This window comes from Petromyzon marinus, chromosome 62 (genome assembly GCF_048934315.1).
Source record: "Petromyzon marinus isolate PM22_M1 ecotype Great Lakes invasive population chromosome 62, UKy_Petmar_22M1.pri1.0, whole genome shotgun sequence".
Lineage (NCBI taxonomy): Eukaryota > Metazoa > Chordata > Hyperoartia > Petromyzontiformes > Petromyzontidae > Petromyzon > Petromyzon marinus.
In genome coordinates this window covers 11,916,483-11,934,253 of record NC_133728.1, presented here as the reverse complement: position 1 = coordinate 11,934,253, position 17,771 = coordinate 11,916,483, and the positions used below count along the sequence as shown (strand labels likewise).

The 17,771-nt window shown below is 50.6% G+C and overlaps 1 protein-coding gene across 8 annotated transcripts in view; it reads left to right on the top strand.

The window, feature by feature from the left end:
- Positions 1–17,771, top strand: part of LOC116955831 (POU domain, class 2, transcription factor 1) — a 117,647-nt gene that overhangs the window by 52,208 nt on the left and 47,668 nt on the right. For 4 of the 8 annotated variants that reach the window (XM_032977148.2, XM_032977151.2, XM_032977149.2 and 1 more), the window contains exon 2: positions 16,055–16,210. In XM_032977148.2, the coding sequence (XP_032833039.1) occupies positions 16,055–16,210 (156 nt within the window). The remainder of the gene's footprint in view (positions 1–16,054; positions 16,211–17,771) is intronic. The other 4 variants (XM_032977152.2, XM_032977154.2, XM_032977153.2 and 1 more) reach the window with 1 other exon arrangement.

Genomic DNA, 17,771 nt, shown 5'->3' with positions numbered 1-17,771 from the left:
GCATGCGTGTGCCGTGTGCGTCCATGTGCGCGCGTGTGTGTACGAGTTGGCATGTGTGTACGAGTTGGCATGTGTGTGTGTATCTGTGTGAGCGGAGCGGTGGTGTGTTGGTTAGCGTGCATGACCCCGACCACCCGGGTTCGATTCTCGTCCATGACAGTGGCGAATATTTGAACTGGTCAGTTTCAAATGAGCACCTAGTGCACAGGGCAAACGTTAGTACTGGGAAGACAAAGGTGGCCGTGCAGTGAGACCTCTTGGCACCTCAACAAAATTAATTATCTTGCGTTGAATCACGTGTCCCGTGAGCTGTGCTCCTATATTGGCAGAGTTCGGTAGTTCACCAGCATCGATGCAGGCAAGGCTGATTCTGTTGATGAGACGCCGGGTGTCTGTCGGTCAAAACCGGTGCAGGGTTTTTGCTTATAGTGAATTGACGCCGCTGAAATTATGCACTCCCAGAAGGCCGTGCGGCCGGTGGGTTGTGTAAGAAACGTTTGTTTCATGTGGAGAGAGAGAGAGAGAGGGATCTGTGACGTGTCGTCTGATTTTATAACTTTTGTTTTGGCCTTACGTGGAGACGTTCGGCCCGTGGCCTGGCCACGCGCAAAGGAGACGGACCACCTCTGTGTCCCCCGAGTGGTAGGGCTGAGGGAGTTTTGACGAGTGTGTGCGAGCACGCGTCTGATCCGCCAACCCTCACCCACTGGCTCGCTGGCTGGCCGCGTGCGAGCGTCGGGCCAGCAGCGCCACCCTGGCTTTGGCATGTGAATGCATTGGCGGTACACCGGTGATGTCTGGTCTATAAATAATTTAATCTCAAATCTTGCAGGGTGGTGCGTCAAAATCAGTTACCGTGATGTCGAAGCAGTCGTAAGACAATGTCACGAGCGGCTGAACATGAAGCTTAGAAATTTGTTGCCGTATAGCCGCACCCGGCCTGATGACGATGGGCTGCTCTGTGTCCCAAAGGCAGATTTGACTTCTCGTGCCCTAGACTTGGTCAATTCTTGGCGGATCGTGGCATCAAAAGATTACGACTTATGGTGGTGTCACCACCAACACGTTCCAATTGGAAAGCGGCTGCTGAATCTAAGTGCAACTTCTCATGGAGTCCTGCAGCTCACTCGAGGGGCAACAGCGACATTGCCAGACTGTTTTACGAGGACTGGTGTGTTGTTCTGCTGCACCAGTGTGCTGCTACATACTTCCACATTTGCGTGAATCGCAGGTCACGCCGAGAGTTGGTGGTACCCGCTCCTGGCTGCCTTCACACCCCCCCAGCGCCGTGGTTTCCCCGGCGCCTCCGCGAGAGAACCAGAGTTGGGCCCCCTTATACCACAGCGACGTGATCTGCTATTTGCACGACAGATGCTTTAAAAACTTAGGTATATATTTTTTTAGGCTTCTTTCGGATGGTATTTTTGGGGATTTCAACGGATCGAACACTTGTGAGTGGGTGGGAGTCATCAGGGAGGAGAAACCGCACCCCGTGGGCTTTGCGAGGGAGAAAGGCGGCACAGCAAATGCGTGGACTCCACTTGACTGATAGTGATGCCCCGCCCCCCCTCCAGCACGCGTGTGTTTTTTTCCGAGTGCTCCGCTTTCTTATCACATGTGTAAACATTTTAATATATAGAGAACACCCCAGAGCTTGGGAAATTGTTGGTAGCACCGGCAAAGCCTGACTCTGCTGATGAGAAACGGAACGTTAAAACCATTCCAAAGTTTTGCTCATGGTAAACCAATGCTGCTGAAACGATGCATCCTCAGAGCCGTATTGCTGATGGGATGTGTAAAAAGGAAGAGTGTTGATTTTTTTTTGAGCCCATCTAAGTGATCGATATGATGGCCGGGAGATGTTTGTTCATCGAGGAGGGGAAGATAGTACCGTCTGAGAGTGTTCTCCCTCGCACGTGTGGGTTTTCTCTGGGTGTTCCTGTTTCCTCCCACGTGTGTAAGCTCCGTGGCGCAGTCCGTGCCCGTGGCCTCCATTTTAAATTGCGATCATTGATTTCGGACCAGATGGAGACAGACCACGTTCTTGCGGTAGAGGATGAGGTCGAGGATGCCAGCAACGACATTTTTGGGGTCGCTGCGAACAGCAATCGAAAGAGGCAGCGGCGTGCATTCCCGTGGGAGCACACGCACGATTGGATGGATGGTGATCCCCATGTACAGCAAGGAAAGCGGCAGTGCATGCACTGCTGCAAGTGGTTTTCCTCCCACACGAACGCGTCGGGGTGGAAAGCCCACCTCAAGAAGCACAATGTTCTCGCCCCAGGCAGCGAGGTCGGGACGTCGGCGTTGGCGAGCCGCCTAATACGGCAAACGCTGAGCCGGCCAGCAATCCCGGATCGCCTCCTGGTAAAGTTTGAGAACGCGGTGGTTGATTTTGTTTTCCAAGGTGCAATCTCTTTGCGAGCCGCCCGCAGCGACAAGTTCAAGACCTTGGTCCACACATTGACGCAGGGATACGAAGGCCCGTCGACCCGCACCATCATTCGCAGGATTGTCGAGCATCACGCCACCATGCTGCCCATCGTCGGGGCGTTCTTCTCCAACCTGGACGTCACCATCTCGCTCACCATCGACGGTTGGTCGAACCGCAACCTGAAGGGATTTTGGATGGTCACGGTGCACTGGATCGACACCAAATCTGGTGCGTCGAAATCCATGCTGTTGACGATCCTCGATGTGCAGTCCGGAAGGGGTGTCGGCAAGCGCATTGGCACCACTCTGTTTGAGCACCTCCAAAGCCTTGGGCGCAATGTCTCGACCAAGCTGCTCACTGTCACGGGCGATCAGTGCTGTCAAGACGTTGTTCGCCCTGGTCAACGCGGACGCCGGATATGAGCAGTTGCGGGCTTGCCACCATATTCGCTGCGCGGATCATTCCGTGCAGATCGGCGTCGTCCAAGTTCTCAAACTGATCAAGTCGACCAACGCCGAACTGCGCAAGGCGCTCGTCAATATCAGGCGCAGCAAGGTCGCCCGGCAGTCGTACCGCCGCGAGGCCGAGATCGCCGAGCTCGCCAGCGAGGAGCCGACGCACCAGGACTCGCCGACCAGGTGGAATTCGACGTTTGACATGGGCGACGACGCCATCATCAAAAAGCGTGTCCCATTGGACATCATGGCGCGCTTCCAGGATGTGATCGGCGTCGGTACTTTCTCTGACGTGCAGTGGGCAAACATCGCGGGCGTGACAGCATTCCTACGAATGCCGCGCCAGGTCATGACCTCGTTGACGGCGGACCGCAAGTGGACATTGGATCTCGTGCCGGTGACGACGGAGCACCTGATCCGTCATTGCGATCGCGGTGAAGCCGCTCTTAGAGCGATCGATGAGTCCTTGACCGCGACGGGGATGAAGGCCGAGCTGGTGCGGTACCGTGACTTCCTGGTTCAAGAACCTGCCATTGTGGCATCCTACTTGAATCCACAGCTGCCGACAACGACAGACCAAGACGAGATAGGCTACACTGAAGGCCACGATCCGCTCTGTCCCGCAGCATCGCTACTCGGACGTGCTCGCGATCCCGCCGACGGCAGTCGCTGCCCATATGGCAGAGGGGTCGCTGTTCAGCGACCTGTTCAGCAACGTCGGCAGCTCCATCGACGACGGCGATGAAGTCGATCGGTTTCTGAGCATGGGCGTCACGACCGCCGGCACCTTCATTGACGTAATACAGTGGTGATCTCCCCGCAAAGAGCTGCTCCCCGCCCACTACAAGATGGCCTGCGACTACTTGGGAGCGCCGGCGACGTCAACTCCCTGCGAAGGCGCGAATAACGGAGCCGGGCGGGAATTCACATGCATTCGCTAGTCGCTGTCTTCGACGCTCCGCATCCAGTCCGTGTAACTGGGCCGGAGCGGCGCAGGATCTTATTGCCCATTGTTCGTCCGAGGACGACAGCAATGACGAACTTGATCAGGTTGTTGATGAGATCGTCATCGACCAAGACGACTGGGACGAGGAGGTTATGGAGGACAGTGTCGTCGACAGTCTTAACGCCCGATTCGAGAGTATTCTATACGAATAAAGTGCTCTACTTAGCATTTACCGTTATAAACCTTTTTCATGTGTAGTACCCCAGTAATTACTCTGTAATCGGGTAATTTGTATGGGGTAAGGGTAAAAGGTAGGGTAAAGGTAGGCTCGTTGCTTTTTACCTTGCCTGCTAAAGGGTAAAAAATAAAATAGAGTGATTGTATTGTGGTAAGGTAAAAGGTAGGGTAAAGGTAGGCTTGTTGTTTTTACCTTTTACCTTACCTTGCCAAGGCCTAGGCGTGACTCCACTCTGAGCAGACAACGATCGCTGTGGCTGAACCGCAGGGTTCGCGTGCGTCCCAGCCTCTCGGAGCTGACACACATCCAGCTCGTCGCCTGTTCTCGCATCCAGTTGTCTTGTACGGCGCGCCTATGTTGTGTGAGTGCGCGTGCATGTGTCTGCATACCAGCATGCGTGATGTAGTCTCGTGTACGTGTGTGTGTGTGTTCATATCGTGAGGAGCGGGGGACAATTATCTGAACCGGTCCTGGGCCTCTCTTCGGTTGACTCAGCCCCAAATGAGTACCTGGTACGATGTGAAACATCGCCACTGGGGAGACTAATGTAGCCAGGCGTGGTGCTGGAAACCCACCCCCAGGTTTGTGTGCCATTCTGGCCTTCATCGGTGCTCGCTCACAGCACTTGCCCCTGAAGTCTGTGAAGGCTATACTGGGGATCTGTGTCTTTATTCATATCGTGGGGAGCGGTGGTGCAGGGGTTAGCATGCTGTGCTGCTAACCCGGCGACCCAAATTCGATTCCCACTCATCGTTGACGAATATCTGTATTGGTCCTGGGCCTGCCCGAGGTCGACTCAGCCTTAAACGAGCACCTGGTGCGGTGTGTAAACATTAGCACTGGGGAGACAAAAGTAACCAGGCCTTCCCTGTCCAGGCCCTCCCTCTCTGTCAAGGCCCTCTCTGTCCAAGCCCCTGCCCGTCCAGGCGTTCGAAGGACTTTGAAATCTGGCTACACGCCTCTGAGTTCTGGAACGAACATTGTGTCTGATTCGTGAAATATATGCAGCTTATAAAATGTGTCTAATTGATATTTAATATGGGGCTTATTGATATGAGATGCATTGATGCGCTTGCTCGATAATTATGCAGTTGCTTGGCCCTTGCGTGAGAGTGCAAACCCCCTCTGAGAGTGCGGGGTCCCCCTCTGTGAGATTGCGGGGTCCCCTATGTAAGAGTGCGGCGTCCCCTCTGTGAATCACCGGCCCGGGCCGTGGCTGCCCGTGAGCAGGCATTAGCATGCTATGAATAGGGCCGCGTTTGTACCTTGAATGAAACACAGCAGGTTCTACGAGAAAATCAGCATCGCCCCTCCCCACTCAGCCCCACCGTGCCTGCCCTTGGCAGTGCGAGGTGTGTGTGTGTGTGTGCTATTGTATGTGTGCTGTGTGTGTTGTGTGTGTGCTGTGTATGTATATATTGTGTGTATGTATATGTTGTGTGTTGTGTATGTATATGTTGTGTGTGTGCTGTGTATGTATATGTTGTGTGTGTGCTGTGTATGTATATGTTGTGTGTGTGCTGTGTATGTATATGTTGCGTGTGTGCTGTGTATGTATATGTTGTGTGTATGTATATGTTGTGTGTGTGCTGTGTATGTATATGTTGTATGTATATGTTGCGTGTGTGCTGTGTATGTATATGTTGTGTGTGTGCTGTGTACGTAAATTTGGTGTGTGTGTGCGGCTCAACTACCTCGCCTGGTATGCAGGAGGTCGTGCATTCGATCCCAACCCTGACACCTGTTTGCATGTCTCGAACCATCTGGTCGCCGCGTGGTTTTTCTCCGGGTTCTCTGGGTTTTTTCCTCCACATTTAGAATCAACATCAGGGTTTCAGAGTATTTGGCTGCTATATATTTCGACGTGGTAAGCTACTTGGTTGAGCTATTATTTGCGGCCAGGTCTCTTCTGAAAAAGGGCCTTACATGGTAAAATCAAAACATAGTTTACATTTTTTTATATTTTGCGTGTCATATATGTGTGGTGGAGCGGTGATGCAGTGGTGAGCGCTGCACTGCTTTACAAACCCAGTAATTTGAGTTTGATTTCCCCTCGTGGCCAAAAAACATCAGCTAATATTTGAACTTGTCCTGGGCCTCCCCTAGGTCAACTCGGCCTCAAATTAGGATCTGCTGTGACGTGTGTTAACACTGACACTCGAGAAGACAAAGGCGGCCGGGCGTGGTGCTGTCCACCCGACCCCGCAGTGTGCCGTGCCGCACTTCATAGGTGCTCACTAAGAGCACTTGCCCCAACATTATTTTAAGACTACACGGGGGATCTTTGTCTTTGTGTGTGTGTGTAAGTGGAAGGGTAGGGGAGGGGTATGTTTGGCAGAGGGCAGGCGTGGTCCCATCCATCTCTTGCATATTTGTTAGTGCCGCCCGTGCATCTGTGTGAGCCTGCGTATGTTTTGACAAAAAAATGTACTGTGTGGAGAGTGTTGTGTGGGTGCTCCCCCCCCACCCGCACGCAGCCTCTCAGCCTCTCGGCCACGACACATCGTTGTTTTCACCCGGCGGGTGATGCAGGGGTGACGCGCTCGCACCTCCTCGCAGCCAGAAAGGGCCCCGGGTCCGATTCCCAACTCGGGTGCCTTCTCTGTATGGAGGTCGTGTTCTTCTCTCCCCTGTTCTGAATTGTGTGAGAGAGTACGAAAGAGTGAGAGGGTGAGTCTGGATGAGTGCGATTGAGTTTGGGGAGTTTGCATGTTCTCCCCCGGTTGTGCAGAGCATGTGTGTGTGTATGAGAGCGTGTGAGAATGTGTGAGTTGGAAAAGTTAGGTGGTCTATCTGCCAGTCATCTCAGTCAGTCGACCCATGGCATCTGGGTCTGTCTTACTTTCAGCTAGCCTTCGACGCTTCATGTGGACTCGAAGTGCACCTAGCCTGCTTCTAGCGCCATGGTGGCGACACTGCCACTTGGTGGCTAATGGCAGTCATCGTTGTTCTTGTTGTGTATGTGAGTGAGTGTGTGGAGTTTGTATGATGTAGAGAGTGGTAGTGTATTGGTTAGCGCGCTGCGCTACGAACCTGGCCACCAGAGTTTGATTCCCACTCACGGCTAACAACAGTGACAATAATCCGAACCAGTCCTGAGCCTTCTCTAGGTTGACTCCGCCTCAAATGAGTACCTGGTGCGGTGTGTAAACATCGCCACTGGGGAGACAAAGGCGGTCGGGCGTGGTGCTGGCCACCCACCCCCTCGTGTACCATGCCGGCCTTCATAGGTACTGCTCACCTACAGTACTTGCGTCAACAGTCTGTTCAGGCTAAACGGGGGATCTTTGTCTTTGGAGTTTGTATGTTCTCCACCTGTTCTGCTGAGAGAGAGTGTGAGAATGACTGCTGCTGTGCAATCTCAATTGAGTGATTTGCAAGATACATTTTGAGCATCGGCATGTTTTTGGTCTACAGCGGGTATACCGCGTTTGGTTTTTTTTTAGCTATGGGAGGAAACGGGAGAACCCAGGGGAAACCCACGCAGCACGGGGGGGGGGGGGGGAGGGGGGATATGAACATCCAAACTCCACACAGAAATGCGCCCGAGTCAGGAATCTAACCTCGGAATTTGTTGCTGTGATGTGCGAGCGGCACCGCTGCGGCCGTCTGTCCGTCCGCTCCACACTCGCAACCCAGGTGTGAAGCGGGCAGTTACCCCCCCGCAACCCGCTGAGAAAGACGAGAGACCCGACGTGGCCAGCGGCGGTTCAGAGCACCGCTGCTGAGGTGGGGGGGGGTCGGGGGTGGAGTGGGTCGGGTGTGAGTGCGGGGTTGGGGGGGTGATCCGATCGACGTTGGGGGTGGTGGGGGAAGCAAGCGGCACTGAGCTCGTGGAGAGTTCACCGCAGCCTAAGTGGCTTCCGTGCACTGCGCTGTACCGAGTAACCCCCCCACCCCCTCGCCTGTCCATGCTGTGTCCGTATTGCGCCGCCGTATTTCACGAGCGTTCCCCGGCAGGGTGCTGCTACCACCGCCAATTGGTTCTGTTGCGCGCGGTGGCAGCAGCAGCAGCAGCAGCCAGATGGCGCTGCTATCGCAGGCTCTTGCTACTGCTGACCACGGCGAGAAGCTTCAGCAGAGAGACAGACAGAGGCAGACGACAGGGAGTTCGTGTCGCTCTGCTGACTGCAGTGAGTTGAGTTACGTGGTCCATAGTTTGGGTTGACGTGACCCCAATCACACTCCTGTGGCTTGCCTTTAATATAGCTCTGTGTTTCTCTAGTAGTCTCTTTGGGTCTCGATGTAGCTTTATGATGTATCTCTCTGTGTCTATAGTGGTCTCTATGGGTCGCTGTGTATCTCTATGGGTCTCTGTATCTTTAGTGATCGCTGCCTCTCTCTGTATCTCTCGTGGTCTATATGCTTCTATAGTGATCTCTGTGAATCTTTAGAAATTTAAAGAATTCAAAAGAACTTTAACCTTTCGGATAGCTACCGCCTTAGTGCTGCGTGGAAGCGAATAATCAAATAATACATTATTTAAATGCATGCCTACAAAGGGCAGCGTACTTCATTAGGGATTACTGTTGGTAGGGCTATTTTAATAAACACAATATACAGGAAGTACAAGTTCAAAGGGCTCGCATAATGCATAATGTACATTGCCTCAGTAACCCCCCCTTACTAGTTGGCTGTGTCGGGTGGTGGCGGGTTTTAACGACACATTTATATATTTACTCGATCTAACCCAAAAACCTCTATTATGAAAGATACACTTAATGCATTTTTAAATAATCTCAATGCACAAAACCCAGCCATTCAGTTCACCATGGAAATGGAGGTGAACAACACAGTCCCCTTCCTGGATATTTTGCTTGGACGCGGTCAAAATGGTCAAATAACACCACAGAGCGTCTACCGCAAGGGAACGCACACCGATGCCTATCTGAATGCAGATTCGCATCATCACCCAGCACAGAAATCCTCTCTCATCAAGATGCTCATACATCGGGCAAAGACAGTGTCAGATGGTGAAAGTCCTAGGAAAGAGATTAAACATGTTAAAGAAGCACTGAGACTGAATGGCTACAATAATGTTCAAATTCACATAGCATTGAATGCCAAACCAAGACCGAACAACAATACTGCTGAAAGTGATCAGATTATCAAAACAATTAAAATACCATATATCTCGGGAGTTACTGACAAATTAGCCAGTGTTTTGCAAAAGCAAAACATTAAAGTGAGATTTGGTACGGTACACAAAATTCAAAAACGAGTGTCTTGTACTAAAGATGAATTACCGAAGTTCTAAACAGAAGGTGTATATCGGATTAATTGCTTATGCGGTAAGTTTTATATTGGACAGACGGGACGTAACATCAGCGTAAGACTAAAAGAACACCAAAGGAACATTAAATTCTCCCAAACACAGCTGTCAGCAGTGGCAGGGCATGCAAGGACATTCAATTGATTTTGATAACGTTGAAGTGTTATGCAGAACTAATTATTACTGGTCAAGACTAGTTCTAGAATCAATCGAAATTGAGAAGAATTCAAATAATTTCAACCGCTGCGATAGCTCCAGACCCAGGCAGCCTGGAAGCGTATTATTAAGTAATACACAACACATTGCAATTCCTTACAGGTGAGTCACATTCTAAGTGGCTGTTGCTGATCTATTACATAATTGCATTGACCCTCACCTCTGATCTCAAAACCTAATTGGGTTCAACGATGATGACGTCATCCTTTACTATTTAAGACCGGAAGCAGGTGGATGGCTTCACTATTCTGGCAAATCGCCTGAAGATGCTGGATGTAATTTCCAGCGAAACGTCGTACTCAAATTGTAAATATTGTGGATTCACTCTTCAACACACCGGTGGGCTAAAGTAGTGAACCATTTTACTTTTGTCAACGTGACACATTTTTTTTTACTGATTGGCCATGTCGGGTGGTGGTGGGTTGCGACACATTTATAAATAACGCGATCTCACCCAAAAACCTTTATTATGAATAATACTGGTCGCGTAAGCCTGCGTGTTAAACTCTTGTGTATCTCTCTGTATTCTTCGTGCCTATGGTAATTTTCTCAGGAGCTATCATCTCCAGCGAAACGCTGTTTGTACAAAATGATCAACGTTTTGCATTAAGGCTCTCAATGTCCCTCCTGCAGTGGTGAGATGTTAACTACTTGCCTGGTATACAGGAGGTCGTGAGTTCGGCCCGTCTCTCTCCTCATGGCCGCGTGGATTTTTTTCCTGGGTCCTCCGGTTGTTCCCTCCACATTTAGAATCAATGTCACGTGTTCAGAGTATTTGGCTGCTGCTGTTAATGTCCACGTGATGACGAGCCATTTTTTGAGCTGTCATTTGTGATCGCCAGGTCCCTTCTGAAAAAGAGCTACATAGCTCAGTGGGCCTTACCTCGTAAAATAACAATATATTGTTTACTTCTATGAAACCTGTACAGCATCGTGCAATAAAGTTCAGCATGATACGACCACCAAATGTCAGCACAAAACCGGTTCATGCCGGCAGAACGTACATGCAAATTGGGAAAACCTGAGGCAAGAGGGCTGCCGCCCCCAGAGGGATGACGTGCGTGGGGTTGTGACCCTGCTCGGGGATTGAACTTGTGTCGCTGAGAACAAGGGAGGAGGCAACCCTGCCTCGTGGCTCATAGAGCGAGGGCTCCGCCATGTGGCCTCTGAGCGCCACTGCATCCGTTGCGCTCGCTTGCTGGTGGCTACGTATGCATGTTGAACTTCTTTCGCACCGTACGTAGCCAACCATGCTAATCGGAGGTGTGGGGGGAAGGACAACACAAAAAGCAGTTCTAAAGAAATTAGTTTGTCAATATAGATAATTTAAAAGTGCATAGCTCCAGTGGCTTCCTAATATCGGAAGTAAGAGCATTCCAGATGGCCGCAGAAATGTATCTGAAAGCACGCGATGTGGTAACCGTCTTTGTTCGTGGCCAGCCGATAGCCGCTGCTGCTGTAAGGATGACCGGAGTTTGCGTGATGGTTTATGCTCCTTGACGACATCAGCAAGGTGTTGTGGTTCATTTGTGGCAAGCACTTTGTGTATTTAGCACAGGATTTCGCGGCCAAAATTATCCAAAAGAGAAGGTTATTGGGGTATTATCGCGTAAATGTGAATGTGTTGTTAAACCCGCCACCACCTAACACAGCCAATTAGTAAGGTCTGTCACGTAAACAAAAAATGCCAATGAGTTACTAGTTCAGCACACCCGGTGTGTTGAAGAGTAAACCCACAACATTTACAATTTGAGTTCCATGACATTTCGCTGGTAATTACAACTATCCCCATCAGGCAATATCACACTTTGTGTGTGTAATGATTGCAACCTTATGACGCCACAAGTGGCATGCTACAACCCAGCTCTGTGGAGGTAGCAGTGAGGGTTGGTGGATTGCGTGCACAGATGTTGTTGTGAAAACTCCCTTCTTCCCGTGTGCGTTCAGGAGGGTGCCGTACCGCCTTCTCCTGGCGAGCCAGGTCGACCCCACTTGTTTTGTTTGATGACGGGATAGAGAGTTTCCCCCTCGCACCTGTGGGATTTCATCCGGGTGCTGCGGTTTTCCTCAGATGTAAAAAAACAAGCCCATTGGCCGATGACGACACCGACATTTCTAGAGGATCGCAGACCTTGGGCAGTTTTTCGGCAGCAACGGCTCCTGCTGCTTTCCCGTGAGTTTGTGGTTCCTCCTCCCCGCTGCTGACCCCTCTTGAGTCGTCCCCCCTCTCTCTCTCTCACTCTCTTCTTTACGAGATTGAACCCTGTGTGGTGGCGGCACGTTACAGGTTTAGTTTTGTCGTCAAGTAACCAGCATAGAGGGGCGGAAACCAAACTAACGAGAGGGGTGGAGCCATTACTTTCTTCGAGTTCGCACAAAAAAAAAAACCTCATTATAATCAAGAGAAGGCGCAATGCACTGTGGTGAATACGAGACACCGGTGGGTCGTGGTTCCCTTCATAAATAATGCCACGGAGCGGTCCTTAAAGAGCCGATATGTGGGTCCTCCAGAGCCGCAGTTTGCCGACCCCCTGTACTGTACGAGCAGGAACCCGTGGAAACTTCGGCGGTAAAGAGATGACCAATATGGATGCGTTATCACTACTCCCTCTCCTACACCTCGCTAATGTCGCGTGACGTCATAACCCCTGCCCCCTCTCCTCACCACTCCCACGTCTCTTGACGTTAGCCCCTCTCCTCACTAACGCGCCCCAATCTAGCGGGATGTAATCACCCCCTCTGCTCCAACAGCCCAGAGTCTGTGAGGTCATCATCCCGCTCCCCTATCAACCCCACCCCTTCAACTCACCAGCGTGGCTAACCCCCACTCCCTCCCCACCCGGCCAAAATGTTTATTTTTATTGACTATAAAACGATTTCTATTTGTACTCTTTGGTTCTATTTGATCAGGTAAAGCCTTCTTGAGCTGCATAGCTCTTTTTCAGGAGCAACCTGGCCTCAATTGATAGCTCAACAAAGTGGCTTATCACGTGGGAATTTATAGCAGCCAAATACTCTAAACGCGTAATGTGGATTATAAATGTGGAGGGAAAAACCGGAGGACCCGTAGAAAAATCCACGCGACCACGGGTAGAGAGACACGCAAACTCTAAATATACAGGCATCAGCGTCGGGATCGATCCCACGAACTTCTGTATACAAGGTGAGGTAGTGAACATCTCGCCACTGTGGCGCCCTCATAAACTGGTGCATTACAGACATATTGACACACAAACAAGGGCTTTATTACTTAGAGACGAGTATAATTACACAATCTCTCATCCCAATACGGGCGTCCTTCACGTAACGCGTGACGCATGCGTTCCTGAAAAAACTATCGCTCAAGTCGAAGCGCGCTTTTGTCTGAAGCCGATTTCCCCCACAGACATACGGTGTCACAAGGGGGTGGGGGGTGCGTTATTTAATCAATTTAGGCCCTGCATTTACCATGTACGTATACATTTAACATTTAATGAAAACAAATATTAGCGTGACAAACATTACTCAATAAGAAGGTTACTCCCAATAAGAAGGTTACTCCCAGCCCGTGGCACTGGGCACTGCCACGTGCCTGTGACGTCATCACATTGAGATTTTAGTTGGTTGACCTGGGGGGGTGGGGGGGAAACTTTTATTTTAATCTTTGAAAATTTTAACAACAAATATATTACAATAGTTTTTGTTATTTTCTCGGGTGCGTAAACTGTGAAACGCATGGCGTGCGTGTGAAGTACCTCCCTCAAGGATGAATCGCGGAGACTGCGAATTTGTGCGATGGGAGGGGTTAGCGACGGGAATGCCCGTGTGGTTAGTTTGTTGTCCTCACGAATCTCCGACTCGTGTGGCTGGCTACGTACGGTGCGAAAGAAGTTCAACATGCAATACATATCCATTAATAATTTAACAATTATTGTTGATTAAAATTGGTGTGATAACTATTATTGAGAATGATTAATAATTACATTATATATTATGATGTATATACATAACAATAATGACTGTCAACTCGTGACACGCCACCGCACAGGAGTCGCAACCTCTTTGAGAGAGAGGACGACTTGGAGGCATTAGAAGGAGGAGCCATCGACGAGTGGTAAGGCACCTGGAGCCGCTGCCAAATTCTCCCCCCGCTCCTGCTCCTCCTCCAAGCTCCGTGGTCCTCTGTATATGAAGGTGTTGTCGGCCAGTTAATGGGTGTGGGAGGAAACCGGAGCACCCGGAGAAGACCCCCACAGCAATCTCCTGCCGCTCAATTGCACGTTGAGGCATCGGCGGTCGCCTCCTGTTATTACAGCTGTTGGAGAGCGAGCGGTGTTTGTTGTACGTCGCCAACCATGCCGATCAGAAGTGCGGGGCAAGGACAACTAACTAACACACGCAAAGCAGTTATAAAGAAATTAGTTTTCAATTTAGGTTTAAAAGTGCATAGCTCCAGTGGCTTCCTAATATATCGGAAGGAAGAGCCTTTCTGACAGCCACAGAAGCGCATCCAAAAGGCGCGATACATTGGTTGAACACAAGCAAAATCTCTGAACCGGTTTCAATATTCAAAATCTCGTCTGCAGAGTCGGCAGCATTCCTTGAACTAATGCCGGTGAACTGCCAGTTGTTTGTAGGCAAGGCCCGGTTTTCGACATGTAATGTCTCATCGTCAGCAGAGTAGTCAGTTTGACCCAATGCTGAACTGCCAGTTGTTTGTAGGTAAGGCCTGGTTTCGACATGTAATGTCTCATCGTCAGCAGAGTAGTCGGTTTGACCCAATGCTGAACTGCCAGTTGTTTGTAGGTAAGGCCTGGTTTCGACATGTAATGTCTCATCGTCAGCAGAGTAGTCGGTTTGACCCAATGCTGAACTGCCAGTTGTTTGTAGGTAAGGCCTGGTTTCGACATGTAATGTCTCATCGTCAGCAGGGTAGTCAGTTTGACCCAATGCTGAACTGCCAGATGGTTCTATGCAACGACCGGTTCGGTGCCTCATCAACAGTGACAGACTTTGCTTGAACCAATGTTGGTTTTACTGCCATGTGTTATAGGCAATGACTGGTTTTGATATTCAGTGTCTCATTAGTAGCAGAGTCTGGTTCGGTTGACACAATGCTGTTGAACTGCCAGATGTTTTATAGGCAAGGGACCCCTCTGCTAGATGCGGGTCCCAGTTCGACACAGATCTTATGCTCTCCCACTAGAGGCGTGCGTCTGATGGGATGTGTAACAAAATGTATGCTTGTGTGTTTCCACGTGGAGCGACGGATGGGTGACCGAGCGGGCGCCGTGTTGCCTGCTTTGTGATTTCGGTTTCTACATTCTCCACTGGGACGCTCACGTTTTGTTCAGCATAACAGAAATATAGGGCCCTTGGTCCATCCACTGCTGGATGAAGGCATCGCCACGGCCGTGCCAGTCAATGGGGGGGGGGGGGGGTTGTTTGGCCATGCTTCACCATTCTGGTCAGTGCAGCGGGAGGGGTGGTTGGAGGGAGCAGGGTGGGGGGGGGGTGTCTCGTGGCGAAATGTTGGCTCCCTCCCCTGGTATATAGATTATCTAATTAGTCTTGGCCAGTAGTAGCTAATTTTGCACAGAACTTCAGCATTATCAAACGGGACGAATGATCAGCACGAGACTAAAAGAACACAAATGAAATATTAAACACTCCCAGATACAACTGTCAGCAATAGCAAAACACGCGTGCCAACAAGGACACTCAATTTATTTTTGATGACGTTAAAGTACGACATATGATGACGCAATGCCCCGATCCACAAATACGAAGGAGACATCATGGCGATGGTGCGACACTCCGCTACTGCTGATGTGGTTGTCTTCTGGCTTGACCACCTGAATGTGAAATTGTAGTTGTTGGTTCTGTATCTAAATCAGCAGCCAAACAAGAAGAAGAGACGGATCCATATTCGCGCAAAGTTTAAAAAAACTACTCAGCACATTCACTCAGTTTGCTTTTGCACACACTGGGCAGTAAGCAATCATCGGCCACTAATGGCAGCAGTCTCATGCCAGCTCGCAGGCTAGGCACCGAGTCACCTCGTGGTGCACAGAGACAGCTACTGCTTGCGGGAGGGGGGGGGGGCTTTCGAATGTTTTAGATGAGATATGAGATGCGACGACCCAAGACGCTTTGAGTTGCTGGGCATTTACAAGTAAGCTCCGCTGTATGAATGCAAATATTCACGTTACTTTAAAGAGAAAATTGTGATCATGACTTGCGGTGGATATTGCGATTTTTGGATAGCGGTGGTGCGGCGGCGGATTGCGTCCGTGGATTGCGTCCGTAGATTGCGATCGTGGAATGCGTCCGTGGATTGCGATCGTGGAATGCGATCCTGGATTGTGTCCCTGGATTGCGATCCTGGATTGCGATGGTGGGTTGCGACGGTGGAATACGACCGTGGATTTGCGTACGCGGATTGCGACGGTGGATTGCGACAGTGATATGACTGACCCGTGTGTTGTGCTGCGTGGTGCGCATCTCGTTGCAGACATGAGGATGAGTGATTCGCCAGACGCTGCTAAACACACACTGGATGGGCAGGAGGGCAGCCCAGGTCTGTGCTGGACCCAGGAGCCGTTCGCTACAGCTCATATCCCCCTCCTGCTGCAACAGCAGCAGCACAGCCAAAACCACCACCAGCACAGTAAACACAGCCAACCACCACCACAATCACCACCACAACCACCACCGCAACCACAGCCACCAGGATAAACATAGCTACCTCAACCACCACAATAAACACAGTCACAACCACCACAACCACCACAACAGCCACCATGATAAACACAGCCACCACAATCACTACCAGCAGAGTAAGCAAAGCCACTCCACCAGCACTACCATGTTTGATGCATAATTATTGGTGCATAATTCCCACTCATGCTGCCATCACAACCACTGTCACACAACCGTTACTGCCCTAAAGCTACAACCACCGTCACAACAGGCACCGGCATCCACTGCCCCAGCGACGTCACACGTGACCACACGCTCAGTTCGGGGTCCCTTCTGTGTCAGACATCAGTGAGTGGCAGCGCTGCTCTGGTGACTGTGGCTCAGTGCGGGGTCCCCTCCGTGTCAGACGTCATTGAGTGGCAGCGCTGCTCTGGTGACTGTGGCTCAGTGCGGGGTCCCCTCCGTGTCAGACGTCAGTGAGTGGCAGCGCTGCTCTGGGGACTGTGGCTCAGTGCGGGGTCCCCTCCGTGTCAGACGTCAGTGAGGGGCAGCGCCACTCTGGGGACTGTGGCTCAGTGCGGGGTCCCCTCCGTGTCAGACGTCAGTGAGTGGCAGCGCTGCTCTGGTGGCTCTCAGGGTCACCTGACAACATCAAAAGCCATGGACATCTCCCTATGCACACTCGGTCCTACCCAATTCAGAGCGCGCATTTTGAGATTACGGATGCGCATGTTAGTTCGTAAATTCTGTGCTCGGTCTCTAATGCCTTGTGCGTGCTGTGTATTTTGTGCAGGTGTGTGTTGTGTGTGTGATGTGGGCACTGTGTGTGCTGTGTATTGACTTCGGGCTGTGTGTATGTACTGTGTTGATTGTGTGTTTGTGTATTCTATGCTGGGTGTACTGTGCATGTGAACTGTGTGCAGTGTGTACTGCGTGCTGTGTACTGTGTATTGACGGCGTGCTGTGTATCGATTGCGTGCTGTGCATACTTTGTGCATGTACTGCATGCTGTGTGTACTATGTATTGACTGCAAGCTGTGTGTGCTGTGTATTGACTGTGTGCTGTGTGTGCTGTGTATTAACTGTGTACTGCATGCTGTGTGTACTGTGTATTGACTATGTACTGTGTGGGCTGTGTATTGACTGTGTGCTGTGTGTACTGTGTATTGACTGTGTACTGCATGCTGTGTGTGCTGTGTATTGACTGCGTGCTGTGAGTACTATATATTATTCACTGTGTGCTTTTTGTACTGCGTGCTGTGTGTGCTTTGTATTGACTGCGTGCTCTATGGACTGTGTATTGACTGTGTACTGTGTATTGACTGTGTACTGTGTGTACTGTGTATTGACTGTGTGCTGTGTATTGTGTATTGACTGCGTGCTGTGTGTACTGCGTATTGACTGTGTACTGCGTGCTGTGTGTACTGCGTGCTGTGTGTACTGTGTATTAACTGCGTGCTCTTTGTACTCTGTATTGACTGTGTACTGTGTGTACTGTGTATTGACTGTGTACTGCGTGCTGTGTGTAC